This window comes from Sitophilus oryzae, unplaced genomic scaffold (assembly GCF_002938485.1).
Source record: "Sitophilus oryzae breed Bouriz unplaced genomic scaffold, Soryzae_2.0 scaffold_1060_pilon_pilon, whole genome shotgun sequence".
Lineage (NCBI taxonomy): Eukaryota > Metazoa > Arthropoda > Insecta > Coleoptera > Curculionidae > Sitophilus > Sitophilus oryzae.
The window spans coordinates 1,062,582-1,085,927 of NW_022145683.1; the positions used below are offsets into that span (position 1 = coordinate 1,062,582).

The following is a 23,346-nucleotide window of genomic DNA, read 5'->3' on the forward strand; positions in this document are numbered from 1 at the left end:
ACGTCTTTCCGTTTTCGTATAATCAACCGAGGCGAATAAGGTGCGCCACCCTGTATGTATTAATGGTTAGTCTATCTATTGTCTATGTCGAAAATATTTTGTAAACATGTAACTTTATACTATCAATTTTAATTAACATTAATCTAGGATTTTAACAATTTAAAAATAAAAATTCATGTGACAGATTACTAAGAGAATCTTTTAAAATTGTAGCAGTAAATATCTGTAATGATCTCGTAAGTATAGCACTTATTAGTGATTCATCTAGCAAACAAATATAACTAATTCCCTTAAATCTCTTCAGATTCCCGTGTTTAATTATTATTTGCCTAATTATTAAGACCATATCCTGGTTTTATTATATCGTTTAATCATATATGATATGCGAAATCATTATGTTAATAACGGTATACGTTTTTGGATTTTTATTAGACAATAAAATAATAATAATCGTATTACTGGCGTCACTTAACATGACACATACGCAAATACGCATATATTATTAAGCTTTCCTATTACTCTATTTATAACAAGGAAAATTTAAATAATAAGAAGTAAAACACTGTATTAACGATTAGTAGGTATAGCCGGTAACTATAAATGTTAATAAATAATTGATAATTGATTGAATATTAATTGCCATGTATCGAGACATGCTATTTTTACATTTTATGTTTTTGGTGAAATATACCGTTTTTTTTTCTCAAAAAGTAGCTCACCTCTATGTACCTTTTTTATTTTTTCAGACAAAAAAACAAGATATCCAGGGGAAAATATGATAAGTGCCATTTTACTAATTTTATAGGAGAGCACTGGACGGCTGGTGGTTATCAGATTATTTCCGTGTATTCTATATTTTTAGTAGGCATATGTCATAGGATTTAACAACTTATTGCCCTGCAGAGTTTGTACATTTTATAGGGACCAGTTAAACCTACTATAATATTGCAAATTCCTAAAATTAAGAAATTGGCGCTTATGAAGTTTTTCCCGTGGACCCTTCAGTTGTTTTCGGTCACTTCCTGTTTCGCCGGAAATGACTACAACTTTTGATTTTTAAATGGCAACCTCGGAATTTTTTTAGTTTATTCGATAGAAAATAACACTCTGTATAGAGTGACATATCATATATCAACTTATGACATTTTCGCTTAAAAAATAGTATTCTAAATTTCAATCTAGAGTTATTTAAACGAGGCTCATTAACATATTTGGAAAAAAAACAGGTTTTTTACGAATAATTTGGTACCAGACACTTGGTATTGAGATGAACCGCCAATTTAAAAATAGACATATTTATTTAAATTCAAAACATTCATTTTTAAGACACTCTGTATACATAAATAAAATTATTGATTTTTAGAATATTCATAAACTAGAGAGAGGGAAATCAGGCGACGAACAGAGATGATAGTTGTTAGATAATAGCTTCTAGACTACCATTCGAGACGCATTGATATTATTTTGGTTCTTGAGTTCTGTGACAAAGAATGTGATTAAAGGTAAAGTAAATGTTTTCTCATTATTTAAATAATGTTAACTAAATCATATTATTTTGTTTTCTTGTTGTAATTCTGTTCTAAAGCTTTTCCTTATTCATTTGATCTGACAAAGACAATATATAACATGTGTATGCATTTAATGGAATCTATTTATATGCTGTAAATAATTTCAGTTTTTAAAGTAATCTAAATAAAATCGTTTACTGTTCTTTCGTGCCGATGTTTGTAGTTTGTGAGAATAAGGGCCTTGTTGAGTGTATTAACTAATTTTCGACCGTGCATGGGCGAATATCTTAGCTGCTCGCAAAAGGGCAAACAAAAACAATAAAGAGAATAACTTATAATTTATTAAATTATAAGATATTGGCACCAAACCTTCAACTTTAGCGTCGATTCCGCAATAAGGGACTTCGTACCTACGGGTGGGGACCCGTTAAACTAACAAAAAACTCTTCAGTTTTGAACGATATAAATGTGGCATGTTTTGAATGTATTAAGCTATAAACCTAGGTATAAGGACAGTTTCTAAATTATTATTTTTCTTTTATTTAAGTTCAGAACAGCATAGTTAAATTCTCTGGAATAGTGATCATGGTTTTCTCTGCCGTGCTCTTTTACATGTGAATTCCAGGCAGAGTACGGCACTCCTTTCATTTCATTTAATAAAATAAGTAGGGCTATTTACAAATTTAGCGTTTTATTTACATAACCTATTCTCATCAAATTTCCCAAAATATTGCTCCTGTCGAGGCGCATCCGAGGTAATCATAATAAAAAAATATGTAACACAACGTAGGTTCCTTTCTTTCATTTAAATAATAAATTTCTTGTTATACAGTTGGCCAAATATACAGTTGGCCAAAATATTACCTCTTCAACTTTGTTGACGAATTTGGGTTGTTACACTACAGTATTCTGAGTCAAATTGTCATTATGAACTGCTTGTTACAATAACACCTTAGAAATAAACTATAATATGCCAAAATGTCAAAGGTTGACATATGATATGTCATTCTATTCAGAGTGTCATTTTCTATCGAATAAAGTAAAAAATGCCGAGGATGTCAGTTTAAAATCAAAAGCTGTATTACTCTTCACACCAATTAAAAAATATGTAGGTGGCGCCCTTTACAAGTAGGAGTCATATTGACATCAAAATCAAATTTATCATGTCAAAAAACTCCCAGACACCAATTTTCATCCAAATATTGACGTTACTTCAGAAATTATTTGGAAAAAATCGAAATTAAAATGAAATTTATACACTCTGTATCTCCGAAACTAAGCATTTTAAGACATACATTTATACAAACTTTTGAAACTTTTTTACTTATTTTTATCTGCAGAATATGCTGCCGAAGTTTGCGGAATGCAGTTCGAACCACCCTGTATATACACACGAAGAAGTAGAATAATTTGTATAGTACTTACCAAAGTGAGCATACATCTGGATTCCTTTAGGGCTCCACAGTATCCCAGAAAACTGACGAGGAACATAAAAGCTCCCACTGCTACCAAAATGTAGGAGGCCTGTTCTATAACTCCTGCCGATGTGAATTGCTACAAAAAAAATATGGATTAGAATTTTTATGTCGTATGTCAAAAAGACTCTTTTATTTTTAAATTGATGAAATTACAATTTATAACAAAGTTGAGTTTTTTAACTTTACTTCATGTCTTATACACTGAAAAAAATATAAGTAATTTTACAAAAAAAAATATTGATACACCATAGTATTTTTAATAAGAAACATGTAAAAATAAGATATTTTTACATAGTTTCACAAAAAAATTTAATTTTGAAAAACAGTTTATTAATATTAAATGATTATTAGAAAATGGATATTATTTTCACAATGAGTTTCGTGAGTTTAAAAATTAAATTTAAATCAGAAATACAATCTTGTAGTAAAATTGCATGTGTCTAGACATATCCACAAAACTTATGTAAATTTACCATAATATATTTATTAAAAAATTATGCCACATGACGTGACTTCTTGTAAAGCTCTTGCGCATTAAATAATGGATTGAAAACGTAGTTAGAAGTAAAGACGAGGAACATTTCAGGAGAAAGCCCCAGAGCGTGGGTGATTAGTGATTTTATAATTTAAGCGTAAGTATATCATATTAATTATGTTTACATGTAGTTTTTGTAAATATAAAAGCCAACCCTCTTAGAAAACACAATCTCCATTTATTATAATTATTTGCACTTTAATTTTAGCGATTTTTCTATGTAAACGTAATTGTTCTCTCTTTATTGTCTCTCTATATCAACATATCTCAAGTACTAATTATTCTTTGAGACTGTGTTTTGGAGGACAAATTTAATAGAGGACCGGAGTAGAGGACTCTAAAACATTCATCCATAGTCTCTAGTTGGTAAGGTGACTGTTTTGATTAGATATCTTTTTCTTACATGTTTTTTTTATTTTGTATCTAATGGCAATTTTGTTTCTATTTTGGTTAGGCTTAAAATTCCAGTAAGGTTCCTCTAGACAAGAAGAGATGGCATTGAGTATCTTACATAAGTTCTGTTTTGTGATTTTTTATTAACCTTTATATTAAATATTATAATTATAAACACGTGTTTTATTAAATTTATTAATATTTACTAACGCTTTGTGAATTTACAAAAGTAATTGTAAATTCACTATAATAAAATGTTTAAATTTGTTGCTACTCTATAGTAATAGTAGTTGGCGATTTTAAAAGATAAATTTGCAATGAATAAGTAAATTTACTATGAGATACACATTTTTTACATAAATTCACAAAGAACATTGGTGAATATAAAGATAGATTATAACATAAGGTTTTGGAGACCCAGATACAAATGACAGTGGTAACAGATTGGTGAATACATGCAAACAATATAATACGAAAATTAACAACACCTTTTTCCAGCATAAACGGATTCATCAGTATACTTGGACACGACCTTCTTTGGGTCAGAAATCAATTATCGACTTTATAATTACTAAACAATTTATCCAAGAAAAGATAAAAAGTGTCACTGTAAAACGAGGAGCGAATTGTGGGTCGGATCATTTTATGGTTGTCTCTGAGATGATTTATCCTTACATGAACAAAAATACAAACAACAAATATGACACAGCAGAAGCTGAAACGGAGCAAGTCACTCTGTCAAATCCAAAATATAAAGTCAACTTGTTAGGAGATGACAGTATTAAATACCTCTACCAACGACGCATCAAACATCATTTGCAGAAAAAACGACCCAAGCATACTATTGAAGAAGAGCATACCCGAATTACACAAGCCGTACATCAAGCAATGCAGGAAGCTGTAGGATATAAGGAGCAAATCAAGAACCAACCTATATGAATGACGGATAAGCTTGAAGAGAAGATAAGTGAAAAGAAAGGAAATCCAACAGATAAAAATTGGCTAGCATATAAGAAGTTACAAAAGGAAGTTCGACAAAAAGTAACTGAGGAAAAGAATAGTATGTGGGAAAGAAAATGCAATGATATTGAAACTTACATTGGGGGATCACGATCTACGAAAGCATGGAGAACTCTGAAGGGGATGAAAACAAATACGCGTGAACGATGGACGGGAACTATATCTTTAATTGATTGGAGGAAACATTATGAAAACCTATTAATAGAACAACGTCCACAGTTTTTGCAAAACAATGAAGCCGTCACTATTACAGAACCTAGAACAAACATATCGATTGAGGAAGTTAAACAAGCATTGTGTCTATGAAAAATAGTAGAGCTCCAGGACCGGGTGGCATTATGGCTGAAATGCTGAAATATGGCGGAGAATGTCTTATAACAGAAATAACAAACTTAATGCAGATGTGTGTAGATCGGAATAAAATACCTAATGAATGGAAGTTAGCCTATATCACTTCTATATATAAAAAAGGGAACAGAAAAGACCCGAATAACTACAGAGGTCTTAGTGTGAATTGCACCTTCAGCAGACTTTTTACAAAAATAATTAGGAATAAGTTAGAATTATCTACTTACAACAAAATCAGTGAAGAGCAGAGTGGCTTTACTGCAGGGCGTTCATGAATAGATAATCTATTTACTATCCAACAACTGATAGAAAAACGGAATTCACGTGAAGAAGATACACATCTAGCTTTTGTAGACCTTCAAAAAGCTTACGACTCCATCCCCAGAGTTAAACTATGGTACATACTGGAACAACTTGATGTGGATGAATATCTCATAAATTTAATTAAGGTGCTGTACAACAACAACATAGCTCGTGTTAAGAGCGGTAACAAACTGTCTGAGGTAATTTTTACAACTAAAGGCCATCGACAGGGATGTCCTCTGTCGCCTCTTTTATTTAATCTGTATATGGGACTGGAAGAAGAGGTGTGGGGGAATGGGCGTCCCTGTAGGAGATGACTGTTTGGTTACATTGAATTTTGCCGATGATCAGGTGGTCATAGCTCAAGGTGCTTACGACCTTGAATTCACGATGAGCAGGTTAAATTCGGCATACACGGAATGGGGCCTTACTGTGAACATTGATAAAACGGAATACCTAGTGACCAATTACCAGATGATAAATTTGACATTTTTATTACTGACAATGCAGGCTGTTATTACTGCTCAGACAGGTTGAATGGTTTAAATATTTGGGGGCACGTATAACCAGAAAGGGACTGGACAAAACAGAAGTATCTGCTAGAATAGAACAAGGGCGGAAGATTATAGGAGCACTGAATGGCATCTGTTGGGACAAAAACCAAATGGGACAATAAGACCAAACACAAAAGTACATATTGGAAGAGCCCTAGTGGAGTCCGTAGTAACTTATGGGTGTGAAGTTTGGACCTTAAAAGCTGAACAAAAGCGAGCTTAAAATTTACTCGAAATGGACTATTTGAGATGCAGTGCGAGAGTATCTAAACTTGACAGAGTTAGGAACGTGGAAATCAGAGCCAAAATGGATGCCACACAGACAATAGTGGATAGAGTCGAACAGAGGGGCCATAAGTGGTTTGGACACTTGCTACTCATGGAACACCAAAGATGGCCCTACCGTATCTACAGCTGGTCACCTCCTGGAAAAAGGAAAAGAGGACGGCCTAGAAGATCCTGGAATGAGGCCCTCAGAAGGGCAATGGAGGACCGTAACTTGGAAGAGGAAGATGTTCTTGATCGTAACAGGTGGCGGTTAGGCGTGAGGATGCGACGTTAGTTGCGACAACCCTGGAGTATATATTATTACATATTTACGTACATGCCACAAATTAGCCATATAGCGATTTTACAAACGAGTTGTAAAACTAAAGAACGGATGGTAAATTTACTACAATAATCTGTGGCAAGAAATTGTTATTAAATTCACAAATTAATTTTTTCAGTGTAGGTTTTTTTATTTCTAAATTATTTTATTATAAAACTTGTTGCTCTTACGTCACAGTAAACTTAATTAAATCAAACTCAAACTGTTTGCAATTTCTATTTACCAAGATCAATAAAGCACCGTGGAAGAGCTAATGGCTGGTCATTTGCATGGAAGACGCAACACCGGTTGATCGGAAATTATTGCCGGCCGGAATGAGCGATTTAATTACGAAAAAAACGCGGACGTAAACAAATTAATGCAGAACGCTAGCTGCGATAGAGAGAGCGACTTTTTCTCTTTTCATTTTATCGATGGACGCGAGCTGTGATTAAATCGGCTATTTTCGTTGCAAAGGAAGACTTTCAAATAATTGACCAGGCCCGCCTAATTGCATCGTGAAAGAAATTTCCTTTATCGGCTCTTCAAAAGCGTCAGCGTGATGAGAATATTAGAGTTCTACCAGAGAAATAAGTAAACATGGAAATAACCGATACAGCTTTGCTTTGGATTCCAGGGTACAGGGACATCGAGGGCATCAGAACTTACGACCACGATAATGTAGAATGTTTAGGAAGATAGTTAATCATCACGACCTTACAGATCTATTGTGTGTTCCGCTTTCTTGAGTTACAACGAGTTATAACTCATCATAAAGTCCCAGGGCTTTAACAAAAGCCAGTGTCTGAGTGTTTCCCCATTTTCCCCACAGAATCTGCATTCGCCGTTGTTTTCTCAGCTTAGGCTAAAGCTGTATGCTGAGGTGTTCGTTGAGGAGACAGTGTCCTGTTAGAAACCCCGTGACAATCCGAAGATTGTTTTTACTGTTGCTAAACCGATATTTTTTCATGCTTATGCTCGTGGGTGCTCCGCACCCACCGTTTTTCTCTCATGAGTGCTGCGACACCCGACTACCCACGCAGTCGGCGCCCCTGCTTCCCTCAATACCATGAAAAAGACATTTACCTCCACTTTCTGTCTATGACGAACTTCTGTCTTAGAATGACGAAATTTGGGCCATGACACTGATGGCCAATTGATGAACATACCGGTAGATTGGGAATCCGTTTTAACGAAGTATGCCGAAGTTGCAAAAGCTCAAAAGAAGGGGAAACTAGATTTCTAGTCATCTTCGTAAATATTGAAGATGTTGCCGGGAAGAGCATAACGGAAGTGAGCCGTTTCCTCAGTGGATATAAATATCTACTTAACAAGTTTATTGTTTTTGTAATGTCACTGTCATTTAAAAGTCTTATCATTATTTTTTGTTGGCCGCAGTTACTCTAGCAGAAAGGGTATTAAGTTCAGAAGTTTCATCAACTATTGTTGCTTTAATGAAGATAGAGATCAACTTCTGAACTTTAAACCATCTCTGCTAGAGTAAGTAGCAACAAACAATATTAATATGTCTTTTCAGTGGCAATAACCAGTAAAAAAACAATAACTACTTTTCATAGGTGTGCTTGATAAGGACCAAAAGGAAAGACATGATTTTAATGCTAAAATCGCAGGTATTAAATGGTTTGTAATAAAACAATCGTTTTTTAAACAACCATTTTGAATGGACTCTATGGGCTCAGTTCTTTTTGCCGTCATTTTAACGACATACTGCATAGCGTGCTTCAGTTAAATAAGGATTATTAAAATTTAAGAAAATAAAACGAACGTAAAAATGTACATGCATTCATGCCGTACGCTTACTCGAGCCATAGTGCCCCTTAAATGATCCTTATCAATATTTCTGTGCATTTAGTGTCACAAAGACATAGTTCATTTCTCATTTTTACTTACATAATATAATTATATTTTTGAACATGCTATAAATTTCCTTAGTACAAAATAGTTTATCTTAAGTTCAAGAATGAAGAATTCAAACTTTCGAAATATAATATTACCCAGTCGGCAACATAGAGTCTTGGGTCGGTGTTTACATGGCTAGGTGTGAATCACTATATTTTTAAACGAACGAACCCGTTTATTGCGAACTTTCGTTTATAACGAACCAAATCTATAGGTACGAACTTCGGTATTACTAAACATGTGTTAATTTTTTCGCAAATAACGAACCCTTTTCTAACGAACTTTCGGATAAAACGAACCTTAGATTTTGATATGATCGTAAGATTTTTCTTTTATAACGAACCTAAAACGGTCTTTTATCGCTGGCGCTGGGGATTCTCCGAGAAAAAGAAAAGCTATTGGTGATTGGGAAATACAAAAACCCTAGATGTTTAAAAATATCGTACAGTTGCCAGTAAATTACAAATTCAATAAAAAAGCATGGATGCCCTCAGAGATTTTTGCGAATGAATTGCGGGAATGGGATGGCGAGTCAAACCAAACTGCCCAGCTCATTCAGATGTTAGAAATTTGGACTGCATCAAGTTAGTGTTCATGCTCCAAATACCAGTTCCAAACTACAACCTATGGATCAGGGTGTCATCCGTAGCTTAAAGAGCCATTATCGTCGACTTCTTCTTTCGAAAATGGTACATTTTATTGATGGTGGGGGTGAAATTTTTTCTAGCAACCTCTTGGATGGAATAAACTTCATTCATATGGCATGGCAGAGGATATCAAAACAAACAATTTTTAATTGTTTTCAACACAGTGGTTTCCTAAAAGTGGAAAATCAAAAATGTTGAAAATATCAACATTTTTAAATATTTCCACTCTGATAATAATGGAATAATGTTGATATTTTCTATCACATCACATCGTATAAGTCCGTATTATTAGATGCAGACACATAGCTATTGATTATCTAATAAGGCAATAATGTGTTTTTTATTACCATTACTTTTAAGGAGGTTAAATTAATTTTCATGTACCTGTCCGTATAAGGTTGGCTAGTATGCATCAGTGAATTTTTGATTGTTATATTATTATTTTTATTTTATATTACGACAGTTTTATATAACAGTAAAAAATCCAAAAAAATCTATTTTTTGAAGATTATACAACACAAAACCGGTAATTATTTTAAATATAAACATTGCATTCTCTAAAAACATGAAAAAATTGTGTTTTATAAAACAAAAATCTGGTAGTAGCCACAAACCAACAAAATATTCAGCACAAATTGAAAAATTTGAAAGTCTCTATGGTTATAGTATTATTAATACACCTGCCCGAGCCTGGTATTTTAGTTCTTCTAATCTTTTTTCTTCATTTTCGCTTAAACATTCACTCTGTGGCTTTCACTTTCGTTCTAAACTTTAAATATACGCGAAATATTTCGTCTAATACCCAAGTATCAAGAAACATGAATGTGAATTAATATGGACAGATAAATGTTGTAGGTATACAGGGGTGCCACAAATTCGAGGTACGAGCATTGGTATCTTGGTAACCGTAATAGATACGAACATGGTTAAATTGGGGCATTGCCGATTTGGGATGTTCAACAAGATGCCATCAAAAAAGTTTTAAAAATTTCAAGGATTGCTGAGTTTTTTGGAAAAACGGATTTTTTTGAAAATTAATTTTATTTTTTCGTTACTTTTTAGAAAATCAAAAAACTAATTGCACATTCTCATAAGCACTTTATCAGGACTATCTTGTAGTATTTTTAGATTTAAATTAGCTGATAATTTGTGAGATACAAAAGCCGATTTAATTTTTTTAAATACGGACCTGCATTTTTTATTTCAGTTTTTGAAAGAACTCGGTCTCCTGAGTACAATGAGATGCCACACTTTATACTTTTTTTTTGTTTCGGACATTTGAACACAATTTATTTAATCTAATTTCAAGTCGGCTCTGTTTTTTTTTAATATATTTCATCTATTGATCGTTCAATATTGACAAGCTCTCAAACTTAACAATGACGTGGGGAAAGAACGCTACAGAGACCGAATGTATCTCACAAATTATCAGCTAGTTTGAAAATCTAAAAATACTATCAGATAGCCCTAATAGAGTGGTTATGAGAATGTGCAATTAGTTTTTTGATTTTCTGAAAAGTAACGACAGGAAAAAATAAAATTGATTTTCAAAAAAATCCGTTTTCTTTTTTTCAAAAAACTCAGCAATCCTTGAACTTTTTAAAACTTTTTTGATGGCATCTTGGTGAACATCCCAAGACGCAACTTTGCCCCAATTTAACTATCTTCGTATCTATTACGGTTACTGAGAAACCAATGCTCGTACCTCGAATTTGTAGCATCCTGTATAGAAAAATATTTTAAATTATTTTCTTATATTGAGTGATAGGGTTGACACTATTTAAACCAGTTGATTAAAATCAAAAATTAAGATTTAAGCCAATTATAAAAATCACCATCTTTTATTTTAAAAAACTAAATTCATCTCCTCATGTACTAAAATTTTAGTGTCTTAAATATTGCACGCTAATGTCATTTTCGCAGTTCATAAAATCAAAGGTTCGCGATCCGACGCTGATAGAATCAAAAGCGAGCTGCAAGCTGCAAGCGCATGGATTAACACGTGGACACGAGCCAGCTCAATCAGGGTGTTGCCATCTCATCGCCAATAATCCTGCTAAATCAGAGCAAAAATCCTACTAGAATTCAGAAGTGTCTAGCCCTAGCAGTCAACTATTAAGCTTGACCAATCAGGTTGGTTAGCGTGGTTATTTGAAGAGTGTTAATTCATTTGTGTTTGTCAAAACAGTATAAACATCGATTTTGGATAATACAATAAAGTTGGACAGGTACAAGCTATTTTCATATCATAGAATAGAATATTCTTGAAATAGCGGAGAAACATGCTAGAGAGAAAGATCTAGATTTGATTCACCATGTATCAGTCCATATCATTGCAATATATTGTCTTTTAATATAACTTGAAAACAGTTATACATTTGAAAACTTTTATAATATACAGGATGTTTCAAAAAACATGTGCCATCTCTCATTTGGAGATTCCTCACGTAAAATTACGATAATTTTTCATATCAACATAGGTCCGATTCTGCTTTCTTTTGTAGCTACAGGGTGTTTCTTTCGATTTATTATAATTTTCTTCCAAGTACTTTTAGCGATTTGAATGAAATTTTGAGGGTTAAAAGTTACTATAAGTGTTACATATTTTAATGCTAAAAAAGTGTTAATAAATTCATCAGGGTCATGCATATGGATTATCACTGGAATATTTATAAAAAAACATGTACGCCACCGACTTTTTTTCTTTTGATATCAAAATTTTGTAGGCCGTTTAATGCCAATTAAAAGTTATCTCTTGATATTTTGTCCAATTCGGCCTCCTTGATGAGATAAACACAATTTTATTAATCACAATTAATAAAATAAATAAATAAAAATAATTAGACTTAATAAAAAATGATAAAATTTATTTTTTTTTCTCAAGAAAAAGCATTGAATTTGGCGGTTCACGAGAAAACATCTAATATCAGATTGGCTACTTAATAATAAATAAAAACACGAAATGAACAAACCGAATTAAAAGAACCGAATTTTCGATTAGGAAACTCACGAAGGCGCAACCGGGTGAATTATTAAGAAAGTTTCGGTAGAAACAAAAGTCAGGTGTTCCGGCGGAGCATCGCATAATAATAAATTATTTAACTGCACGGCGTTACGTCACATTTGGAGCCGACCACATCCTCAGTAATCGAGTTAATTGCGCGATTAGTAACAACGGGCACAAAGGATGAAGAGAGAGATGTAGATATAGAAACGTATAGCCGTGGAAATTCAGCCAGCGGAAAGCCGTAGAATGGGTAGAGATTTCCCAAAAATTATCGCTAGATCTAATGTAGTAATCATATTTATAGACATATACTGGGTGGCGTCTCTCATACGCCGCGGAGGCTCCAAGGAGATCGACAGTTTATATTGAAATGAAATTTTGTAAGCATATGTAGGTTAATTCAGAACACTTTTTAAAAATATAGAGAGTTCTACAGGGTCTCCCCAAAAAAAGTTACATATCAAAGTTGTGTTTTTTGTAATGGAACACACTATATATTAATTGATTTTCTGATTCTGGGAGATAAATAAAGGTGAGTTTTATAAGAGAAGTATATGACTAAAATGTAAGGTTTTTGACATATTTAACATTTTCTAGAAATAAAGCACAATTTTATAAATTACAATAAAAGCTACCTAAATTGGAATTTACCCGGTATAGCCTAATATGTAGTTAAATTAATTATTCTACTTTAAATCAAAGTAAAACTTGATCCAAAAAGATGTACAGGGAGAGACAAAATTAATATAGAACAATGGTCACATTTAAAAGCATGTTACTCTCCTATTTTAAATGGAACACCCGGTATATTATTCCGATATTCAATGAAGAATTTGTGTATTTTCAAAATACTATTAAAGTTGCCTACCCCTCAAACAAAGATTTTCCTAAATATTTTCATTTACATGATTTGATCTGAGTAGATCTTTATTAGTTGATTAAATCTAGGTGGCTGTGATGTCTGACATTACTTCAACATAGCTGTTTAATTAGTCCAACTTTAACAACTAGTTATCATTTTGTGTCAGTTAAAACAAAAAAATTTCTCGGAAATTTGCAGAAAATGCAAATTTATCCTATATCAGAGGGAATTGATATAATTCTATTAGTTGGTGAATGCAGTGTGCATTCACCAATTAATCGAATACTTAAATGCTCCTGATTTTATCTAGTCTGTTTTTTTATGGGGATATGTTAAAGACAGTGTTTACAAAACTCGACCAACTATTGTCGACAACATGAGAGAAATTATTGTAGCTGCTTTTCGAGGTAGAACTCCACATATGTCTTTTAAAATGAAAGGATCCTTTTGAAAAGACAACCATTTTATGCAGTTAACAGGAAAGGAAGCATGTTGAGCATTGATTTCGTCTAGCTAATTTTATAGTACACATAATTATAGGTATATATCTAGTTTTAATTCTGTAATAATTAAAATATGTTTTAAATGTGTATCTCTTTATTACCGTTGAGTATTTTACTCTACAATCTTTAATTTTTGTTCAATTAACAAAAAGTATATCACACAGTCATCCTAGATTTTTTCAAATCATAAAGATCTACTGACGCAAAATCATAAAAATTAAAATATCTAGGAAAATATTTGTCTGAGGGGTAGGTAACCTTAATAATATTTAGAAGATAATATATAAATTCCCCATTGAACACCCAATAAAAATAAACTGAGTAAAAAATATACTGAGTGTTAGTTATTAATTATTATTAAGTTATTAATATTAATTAGTTATTTAAAATAAAGGAGTAACTTGGCTTTTAAAAGTGACTAATGTTCTATATTAATTTTGTCTCACCCTGTTTAACTTTTCGGATCAAATTTGGTTTAACATGCAATGGTTACTGTAATTAAATATCAGGCTATATAAGGTCAACTAAAATTTAGGTAGCTGTTATCGAAATTTAAAATTTACTCATGAAATATGTCAAAATCCTTAGATTTTAGGTATACGTATATGCGTCTTTAATAAAACTCACCTTTATTTTTTTTCTAAAATCCAAAAATCAATTAATATACATATAGGGTGTTCCATTAGAAAAAACAAAACTTTGATGTGTAACTTTTTTTGGGGACACCCTGTATAATTCTATACATTTTTATAAAATGCTTTCAGTTAATCTACATATGGTGCCAAAATTTCATTTCGATATAAACTACATTTCCCCTTGGAGCTTCCGCGGCGTATGATAGGCGCCACCCTGTAGACTCAAATGCAAAAAAACGCGACGAAAAAATGTTTGGTCTGGTTTAAAATTGAATATTTTTTATTTTTAACCTTATTTTCTTGATTTTTTTTCAGCAAACTGTATATAAATATATAAACTTTAATTCGTAAACTCACTTTATTATAAACTTTAGTATTTTACTTATCATACAAGCACGGCATATCTGTGATACAAGGTTAATCGAAGAGTTTTTTTTTACCCTATCTTAACACCCTGTGCAATAATTTCGTGAGTAACTTTTAGCTCTAGCCCAATACTAAACTTTTCTTAAAACATTATTTTTCGGTCAAAACCATGTCTCCGGAATATTTTGTTTTTTGACTTATGTCAACACCTTAGATTGTCAACACATGCCTTGGTTAATTTTTAAGAACAAAATCTTGCAATTTTTCCAATTATCATTACTTTTTGATGTTAGTCTTCATAATAACGAGGTAACTTTGGTGATTATTGTTGTGTACTACTGAATATGGTTCTTAGTGTCGAACATTGTGCAAAAGTCATTGATGTTGTTGAAGATGGCCGAAATTATGAATATTCGCTTGGTCCTTGAAGAAGAATGGGAACACATAATACATTATATTATTTGCAGCCTCATTAATAGTATGAACCGAAATCTACAGATAGTTATAGCAGCGAGGGGAGGCAATACAATGTATTAGAGTATTTTTGCAAGTTTTTTGTTTGTTTGTACTCTTAATTATTTTTTTTAAATATCCTTAGTTCTGTTAGTGTTACTAATATTTATTAAAACCAATAAACCTGTATCGTTACTTTTTAACGTTTCTAAAATTTGATTATAGAGTTCTAATCAGTGTCTATATGACATTACGATAATAGTCACCAAAACCAAATCGTGATATTAAAAAAATACATCGTAAAGAAACGATAGTTGGAAAAATTGCAAATTGTTGGTGGCAAGTTCATTTCGCTCTTAAGAATTAACCAAGGCAAGTGTTGACATGAGTCAAAAATAAAATGCTCAAGAGACATGGTTCTGATCTTAGATTAAGAATAAGTTCTGACCGAAAAATATTGTTTTAGGAAAAGTTAGGTACTCACGAAATTATTGCACAGGATGTTTTAAAGATGGGGTAAAAATAACCCTTCAATAAACCCTGTATTATAAGCCCAATGCTAAAGTTTATAAAGAACTGAGTTTACGAATTAAAGTGAATAGATTTATATGCAGTTTGCTAAAAAATTCATGAAAATCGAACTAAAAGTAAAAAAATATAACACTTTAAACTTGACGAAAAAATTCTCCCCCCGTTGCGTTTAATATATAAATAATATACATATATAAATAAGTCCAAAATAACCGAGTTATTTTACTTTGAAAATGTAAAAGACAAATAATTTTTGCTTAAATTTTGAGAACCACTGGATCTTTTCTGGGTTCTCTTTCTCGTAAATTTAATCTACTACCTATGTTGCCATATTATCAAGAAATTATGTTTTTTTAACTAAAAACTAAAAAAAGATCCAAAAAAATTTTCATTTTTTTTCGCGAAATATAATTAATTTTATATTAATTAATACATCATCGTATTTCTGGGATCGAAATATTTTATCCATAAAATATTTGCACTTGTTTAAGACTCACCCTGTATAAAAGATACCGAGAGACAAGAAAAAATGTAAACAAACCGTTTATTTACAGATTTGACAACCACTTAACATAATCTTTTTTCAAGATTTCATAACTTCATTTTGTGTAGTTTCAGGATCTTCATCAAAAGAGGCTAAAAGCATTTAGAAATTACATAAAGGGAAAGTAAAACGACATGATAAATATGTAGGTATACAAAATATAATATCTACAAAAAAAACAATACATAATGAAAAACAACATAAAAAAATACATAAATCAACTGTATCTTAGATCATGTATTGGGTTATCCCGAAATCTCTGGAACACGGTGTATGTTTATCGCCAGAATCCCAATGTTAAATCCCAGGATCCAGAAAATCTCGAAAAAATTAAAAGCTAACTCTAAATTAATTAGACTTTATACACTTTAGTCTTTCTAAGATCATATTTTATTGATCCTAAGCAGATAACTAACGTCAATATAAGTTATATTTCCGTGTTCCCTATATTTTTTTGCAATAAGAATTGTATTTTTTTTACTTACTGAATATACATATATTTAATGATATTTGTAGAGATGAGCAAGTAATCGCAAACTGCGATTCAATCGCAGTGATTTTAAAATCGCAATCGCAACCTGCGATTGGCTCTCATAGTAAACTGTTTCCATTCTTCCATTTGCGAGTTTCAATTCAGGCAACCAGTATTACTATAGCTGCGATTTGCGACTTTATCGCGATTTGCGATTTTGCTGCGATTGTGATTTTGTAAATTGGGACCGTGATTTCTATCTGCGAGTTTTGGTTTCTTTGGATTAATTTCTTTTTTGTGGCCTATTGAAGCATTTTATAGTAAACTGCGATTGAATTTTCTCTCTAATATTTATTTATAGAGAGGTATTATTTTTCTAAGGCCACGATCATAATATACAGGGTGTTTCACAAAAGTGGTTCACCCCTATAACTTTTTTATTTTTTCTGAAAAAAAAGAGATTTGGTATGTTAGTATATGACATAAATTAGGATTGAGTGACGTATTGAATTGTTTTTAATCACTTCCTGTTTCACCGGAAATGACTACAACTTTTGATTTTTATCTAACACCCTCGGTATTTTTTTAGTTTATTCGATAGAAAATGACACTCTGAATATCATATTATGCAACTTGTGATATCTTCGCTTAAAAAATCGTATTTTAAATTTCAATCTAAAATGTCATGGTTGTGTTAAAAATACTAATTTTAATCAAGATGTCTTGGGAAAAATATATTTCATCGTCTATTGTTTTTCGCATCTTATTCTGGCCAGTTAAAAGAGGCCCAAATCGTATTTTTAACCATATCTCGATTTTTACAAACGGAATGAGGGTGGGTCATTGGCATATTTAGAAAAAGCATGTTTTTACGAATAATTTGGTTTGGTAAATATTAAAATCGCAATCGCAGGTTACCGTCGCTGTGATTCAAAAATCGCAATCGCACTAATCGCACTTTCAATTGCGATTGGAGAATCGCAGTTTCGCTCATCTCTACTTATTTGGTTTTGTCTGTTTTAATAAAACTCTTTTCTCGTTTTCTTTTTGATATATTGATTAGATTTTTCAGTCTGAGAGTTAATTCCGGAATTATTATAAGTTCCTATCCCGGGATTTCAGAACGGAATCCCGATCCCGAAAATTGGAAACGCTAGTGTATACGGGGTTGTTCACCACATACGACACGAAGTATTGTAGCTAAACGACTAGATTTTTACAAATTGTAAGTTTTGGATTCGTTGAAGGACTATTAGAGCTACAATTTAAAAATATTTTTACAAAATACAGAGTGTCCCAAATAAATAAAAAATATCAAAGTTGTATTTTTTTAAATGGAACACCCTATATATTATTACATTTTAGTTTCTACGCTTAAAATAAAGTAAAATTTGATTAAGGTTTATTACACTTAAACCTTACCGTTTTCAGTATTTTCAATTTGAAATTGCAGTATAAATTTTAAGGCTTCATTTCTCCGAGGGTATTAAAGTTTTTATTACTAAATATTTACTGAAGTTTATTTATTGATCAGTTATTGTGTTGCAATAATAAAACTTTACTACCTTATACAGAGTGTCTAAAATTAATTTTAAATAATTACTAGCTTTAAACGGCAATAATTTGTTTAATTTAAATGGAACACCCTGTATATTTTATGAGAATCAGATGCACAATTTAATTGTCTATCAAATTGTATTATACCATTTTACCTATCTCTTCAAGTTTCCGTAGAAAATGCATTTTCTTGTAATTTAGAACTCATTTATCAATATACCCATGGAATACTGACATTTTAGATTATTTTTAAAGATGTACCAAATTTTTAAAGAGTACAGATACTAATATTGTCGATATAGTTCGTTTATTTCATTAAAAAAACTGTTTAAATATTTGTTAAAAAGGACCAATTAATATGATTCCAGTATTCAAACTACATTAATTGACTGTTTGCGTTGATTAATAATAATTGCTCCAAATACTAAAAAGCTGAATTATGTATGTGTATTAGACAGTGTGGTAAAAAGTAACACCTTAAAAATGATATTTAATTTTTCGACAAATGCCTATTTATAACAACAGAGACGTTCATTTTCATGACTTATTATTATATTGATTTCTGATTCAAATCCACATTTATTTAGAATAATTTATTAACGAACACAATTAAGTATGTAGTTAATTAGTATTTGGGCGGAAATACTGGGGGTATATTTAATTAATGGTATACTCTTTTATAAAGATTTAATTAGTTTTCTTTTTGCATACAAAAATTATCGTTTTACTAAAAACGATAATATTACTAGCCTCTACGTTTTGTACATTTGTTGTTTTAAAAACAATCTAAAATGTCAATATTCCATGGGTGAATTGATAAATGAGGTCTAAATTATAAGAAAATGCATTTTCTACGAAAACTTGAAAGAATAGGTAAGAAGTGGTATAATACAATTTGATAGACAATTAAATTGTGCATCTGATTTTCATAAAATATACAGGGTGTTCTATTTAATGTAAATAAGTTATTGCCGTTTAGAGCTAGTAATTATTTAAAATAAAATTTTAGACACTCTGTATAAGGTAGTATAATTTTTATTATTGCAACACAATAACTGATCGATAAATAAACTTCAGTAAATATTTAGTATTAAAAACTTTGATATCCTCGGAGAAATGAAGCCTTAAAATTTATACTGCAATTTCGCAAAATTGAAAATATTTCAAAAACGGTAAGGTTTAAGTGTAATAAACCTTAATCAAATTTACCTTTATTTTAATCGTAGAAACTAAAAATGCAATAATATACAGGGTGTTCCATTTAAAAAAATACAACTTTGATATTTTTTATTTATTTGACACATTGATTTTATTTTACAAGACACTCTGTATCTTGTAAAAATATTTTTAAATTGTAGCTCTAATAGTCCTTCAACAAACCCAAAACTTACAATTTGTAAAAATCTAATCGTTTAGGTACAATACTCCGTGTCGTATGTGGTGAACAACCCTGTATAACAGTTGAATAGTTTACAAATTTTGAAATAAAGAACATAACATACGATCATTGTGATTTAAATAAATAAAAAAATATAGAGTTAATATTATCCGTCATCAGACTGTACCAAGTCAAGTTGCCTCAGTAAATAATTACAAAGCAAACAATTTAACTTGTCACTCGGTGTCCCCTTTGCGTTTGTTTTATCATCACACATAGCATTTATTTAGCGTCAATTTTCGTACGAACCACGATGACCTACTCACCTAGAAAATAACAATAATCCAACTCACGGAAATTGTGTTAGAAGCAAAGTTAAAAACTATCGATCGCCCATATTAATAATTGATTTCCACGAAAAATACGTGTTATGGTTTCCCTATTTGTCTATTTTAACAAGACCTAGTTTTTAATTTATTCTTTTTTGTAACAAAAGGGGGTATTCGATTCCTTTTTAATTTATCTATGTAAACTATCATTTTTTTTAAATTAGTCTGTAATTCTAATGCCAAGAAAATGGGTGGAATTAATACCGTATGATTGAAAAAAATGTGGCAATGGGCAGGACACCTGGCAAGAAGAACGGAAAATACAGGGTGAGTTTCCTATAATGTTCTCTATGGGTATCTCGGAAACTACTGGAGATAAAGAGAAAAGAATTGCAGTTTTGTGGGGTCATAAATATGCGCCTTTCATATTTTTGAAAAAGTTCATGGCTTACTAGATATTTCGAAAAAAAACAAATTTTGGCTATTTTAAAAATTGTCCCTAATTCCATTATAATTTATTTTATACAAAAAATTTTCAGATAAAAGTTGTCTGTTGTTTTCAGATAAAAGATAATCACATCCCTAATGAGTCTGTGTTCTCCGATTTTTCCTACAGCCTGTCATTTTTGACAAATGACACAAACATATGTTCTTTTAAATAGAAACCATAGTTGGCCATGAGTTCATAAAAATCGCCATTTTTTAAGCGATAATATGTTTTTTTCATAAAATTACTGAGTTATAGCCAATTGCACTTAGCCATGGAAGCAAGTTCAATCGTCGCTGCTCTCAGAAATGTGAAACTATCACATCCAAACTTAGTAAATTAAAATAAACAAAAATTATAAATATGAATTTTTCAAATGAAGAAAAGCGTATAGGATTTTAGGATTTAGGATTGGTTCAACTTTTCCTGGCCGTTACGTACGTTACTTACGTTTTTTAGAGAACGGTTTTCAAGACCTGTTAGAAAAGATAAATTTAGATACTCGCGCATTAATAGAGTGGTTCCAACATGACTTTCATTATGACACCCCCCACCTCTCTCCACATTGAAAGAAATGTTAAAAATTATTTACATCATAATTATGTATACGATCACCTGACCTATACATTTTTTTAGATTTAGATTTTTTTATGCGGTTTGGTTAACAACAAGGCTTACAAAAGAATTTATGAATCAAGAGAGGCACTGGAAGAGGCGGTACAGGAGAAGTTTAATTAAGTCGACCGGTCTTTCTGTGAGAATAGCTAGAAATTCAGTTTTAAAAATATGCATTTATATATTTAAAACAATGGCGGATTTTGTGAACATTTTCTAAAATAACTTAAAGTGTATGTAGTGATATTATTTTTTAAGTTTTAGTTTATAATGTAAATTGTAAAGAGCCGTTTAATAAGATATTTTGTCTTTTTATAAGTTATAAATCATAACAAAATAAGAACACCATACCAACTAAGCATTAGCGTAACTAGCAATTTAGCCTTTTAAAAATGAAAAATAATTTTAAAAACAAATTTTTTGAATAAAACGTTTACATGAATTTCTCTATCAATAAATTTCATAGACTTGGTTATCAAACCGTGTTCCCGTAGGTTACGTAAATACCTACAATTTAAAAAAAAAATTAACACATTTTTTGAACACAACAAAATAATATTAACTAAACAAAACTAAAAAACGTCATTTATACTGCATCACAAGCAAATAAAAATTAATACGTAGCCAAGAGTCATAATTCAGGATATCTCCGGGGGGTGCCCGGCAGTACCTGGGGGGAGCCCGGCACCCCCGGCCACCCCTGTAGTTACGCCAATGCAACTAAGTGATATTAGTCAAGAAAGATAAGAATTGACTATAACTCAGTAATTTTTTGAAAAAAAAACATAAAGCTTATATCGCTGAAAAGCTTAAAAAATGGCGCTTTTTATGAAGTCATGGCCAACTATGGTTTCCATTTAAAACACATATGTTTGTGTCATATCTCAAAAATGACAGGTTTTAGAAAAAATCGGAGAACACAAGATCATTAGGGATGTGTTTATCTACAACTTTTATCTGAAAACTTTTTGTCTAAAATAAATTATAATGGGACAATTTTTTGAAAATAGCAAAAATTTGTTTTTTCGAAATATCTAGTAAGCCATGAACTTTTTCAAAAAACTGAAAAGCGCATATTTATAACCCTACAAAACTGCAATTCTTTCCCCATTTAACCGACGCTCTATCTCCATTAGTTTCCGAGATACCCATAGAGAACATCGTAGGAAACTCACCCTGTAGATAAACCACAAAAATTACAGCATAGTACCTACGAAGAATTAAGAGACCCAAAAGACCTAATCATGGTCCTATCCTAGACCTAATCTAGGATAGGACCATGATATTAGGAAATTAGCAGGAATAACTTGGACCCGCATAGCCAACAATAGACAACAATGGAACCAATTACAGGGAAATTATCTAAATATGTAAGGGAGACTACCCCATAATTAGAAATGGTTGAAAAAGCTGGAAATTATGATGCCTCCCAACAAGTTTTTATGATATATCAGTAAAAATGTCACAAAATATTTTTGGTTATGTTTTTATAGTAGGTATATTTCGGTCATTTGTTTATTTCACAAAGGTTGTTGAGATTTTATTACAAATACTTGAAAAATACATTTTTTAATTGGTATATTATATTTTAATTGTTTCATTAGACGTATTTTGTTTAATTTGATGACTAAAGTTTAAATTATTATTGTACTTGAAGTGTTCTAATCAAATTTACCTTTAGCAATTGTTAAAACAAAGAAAGCAAGGTTTCGTCATGTTTACAACTTGCTTTTTAATCGTAATTATAACGTACCGTAATCTACATTCAAATAAAACTAAAATTCCCACTTGTGTGTAGGTTATTAGGTTTTTCTAGATATAAAAGAATTTTTTTGTAATTCTCAAAATTTGATAAGGATAATTATCTTTTTTTATTTTCACTCTCTTTCAAGAAGTATTTGTTTGTCATATACTGTTATTTCGAAAAAAAAAGAAATGTTATGCCTATCAAAGTGTATTAATTTTTGATATAATACCATAATATCGAAAAAAAAAACGGCGTCAAATATGGCTGGAGAATGACGATCGGTGATATATACTGTATTAATTTTCGATAAAACAGATGACTTACCTCAATATTTTCAACGGGAATTATTTTGATTAAAGCTATAAAGGAATTTTTATCCACCAACAGCCATATTCCAACTCCCAAAACCACTGAACCAGTCACCTGAAAAAAAAAATATATGTAAGTATGACGATTAAATTTTACGCCAAACCTTCTAAAATATGAAATAATTTTTCTTCTTTTTTTTAAACGAAACACCCTGTATATTATTTTTTCAATAGATGGAGAATTAAAAAATGAACAT

The 23,346-nt window shown here is 31.2% G+C and overlaps 1 protein-coding gene across 1 annotated transcript in view; it reads right to left on the reverse strand.

Annotated features, from left to right (window-relative positions):
- LOC115877588 (CD82 antigen-like) overlaps nt 1-23,346 on the reverse strand; it is a 49,079-nt gene that overhangs the window by 8,168 nt on the left and 17,565 nt on the right. The window contains exons 3-4 of the mRNA XM_030893836.1: nt 23,106-23,204; nt 2,934-3,062 (exon numbers count right to left, since the gene is read on the reverse strand). Coding sequence (XP_030749696.1) covers nt 2,934-3,062; nt 23,106-23,204 — 228 coding nt within the window. The remainder of the gene's footprint in view (nt 1-2,933; nt 3,063-23,105; nt 23,205-23,346) is intronic.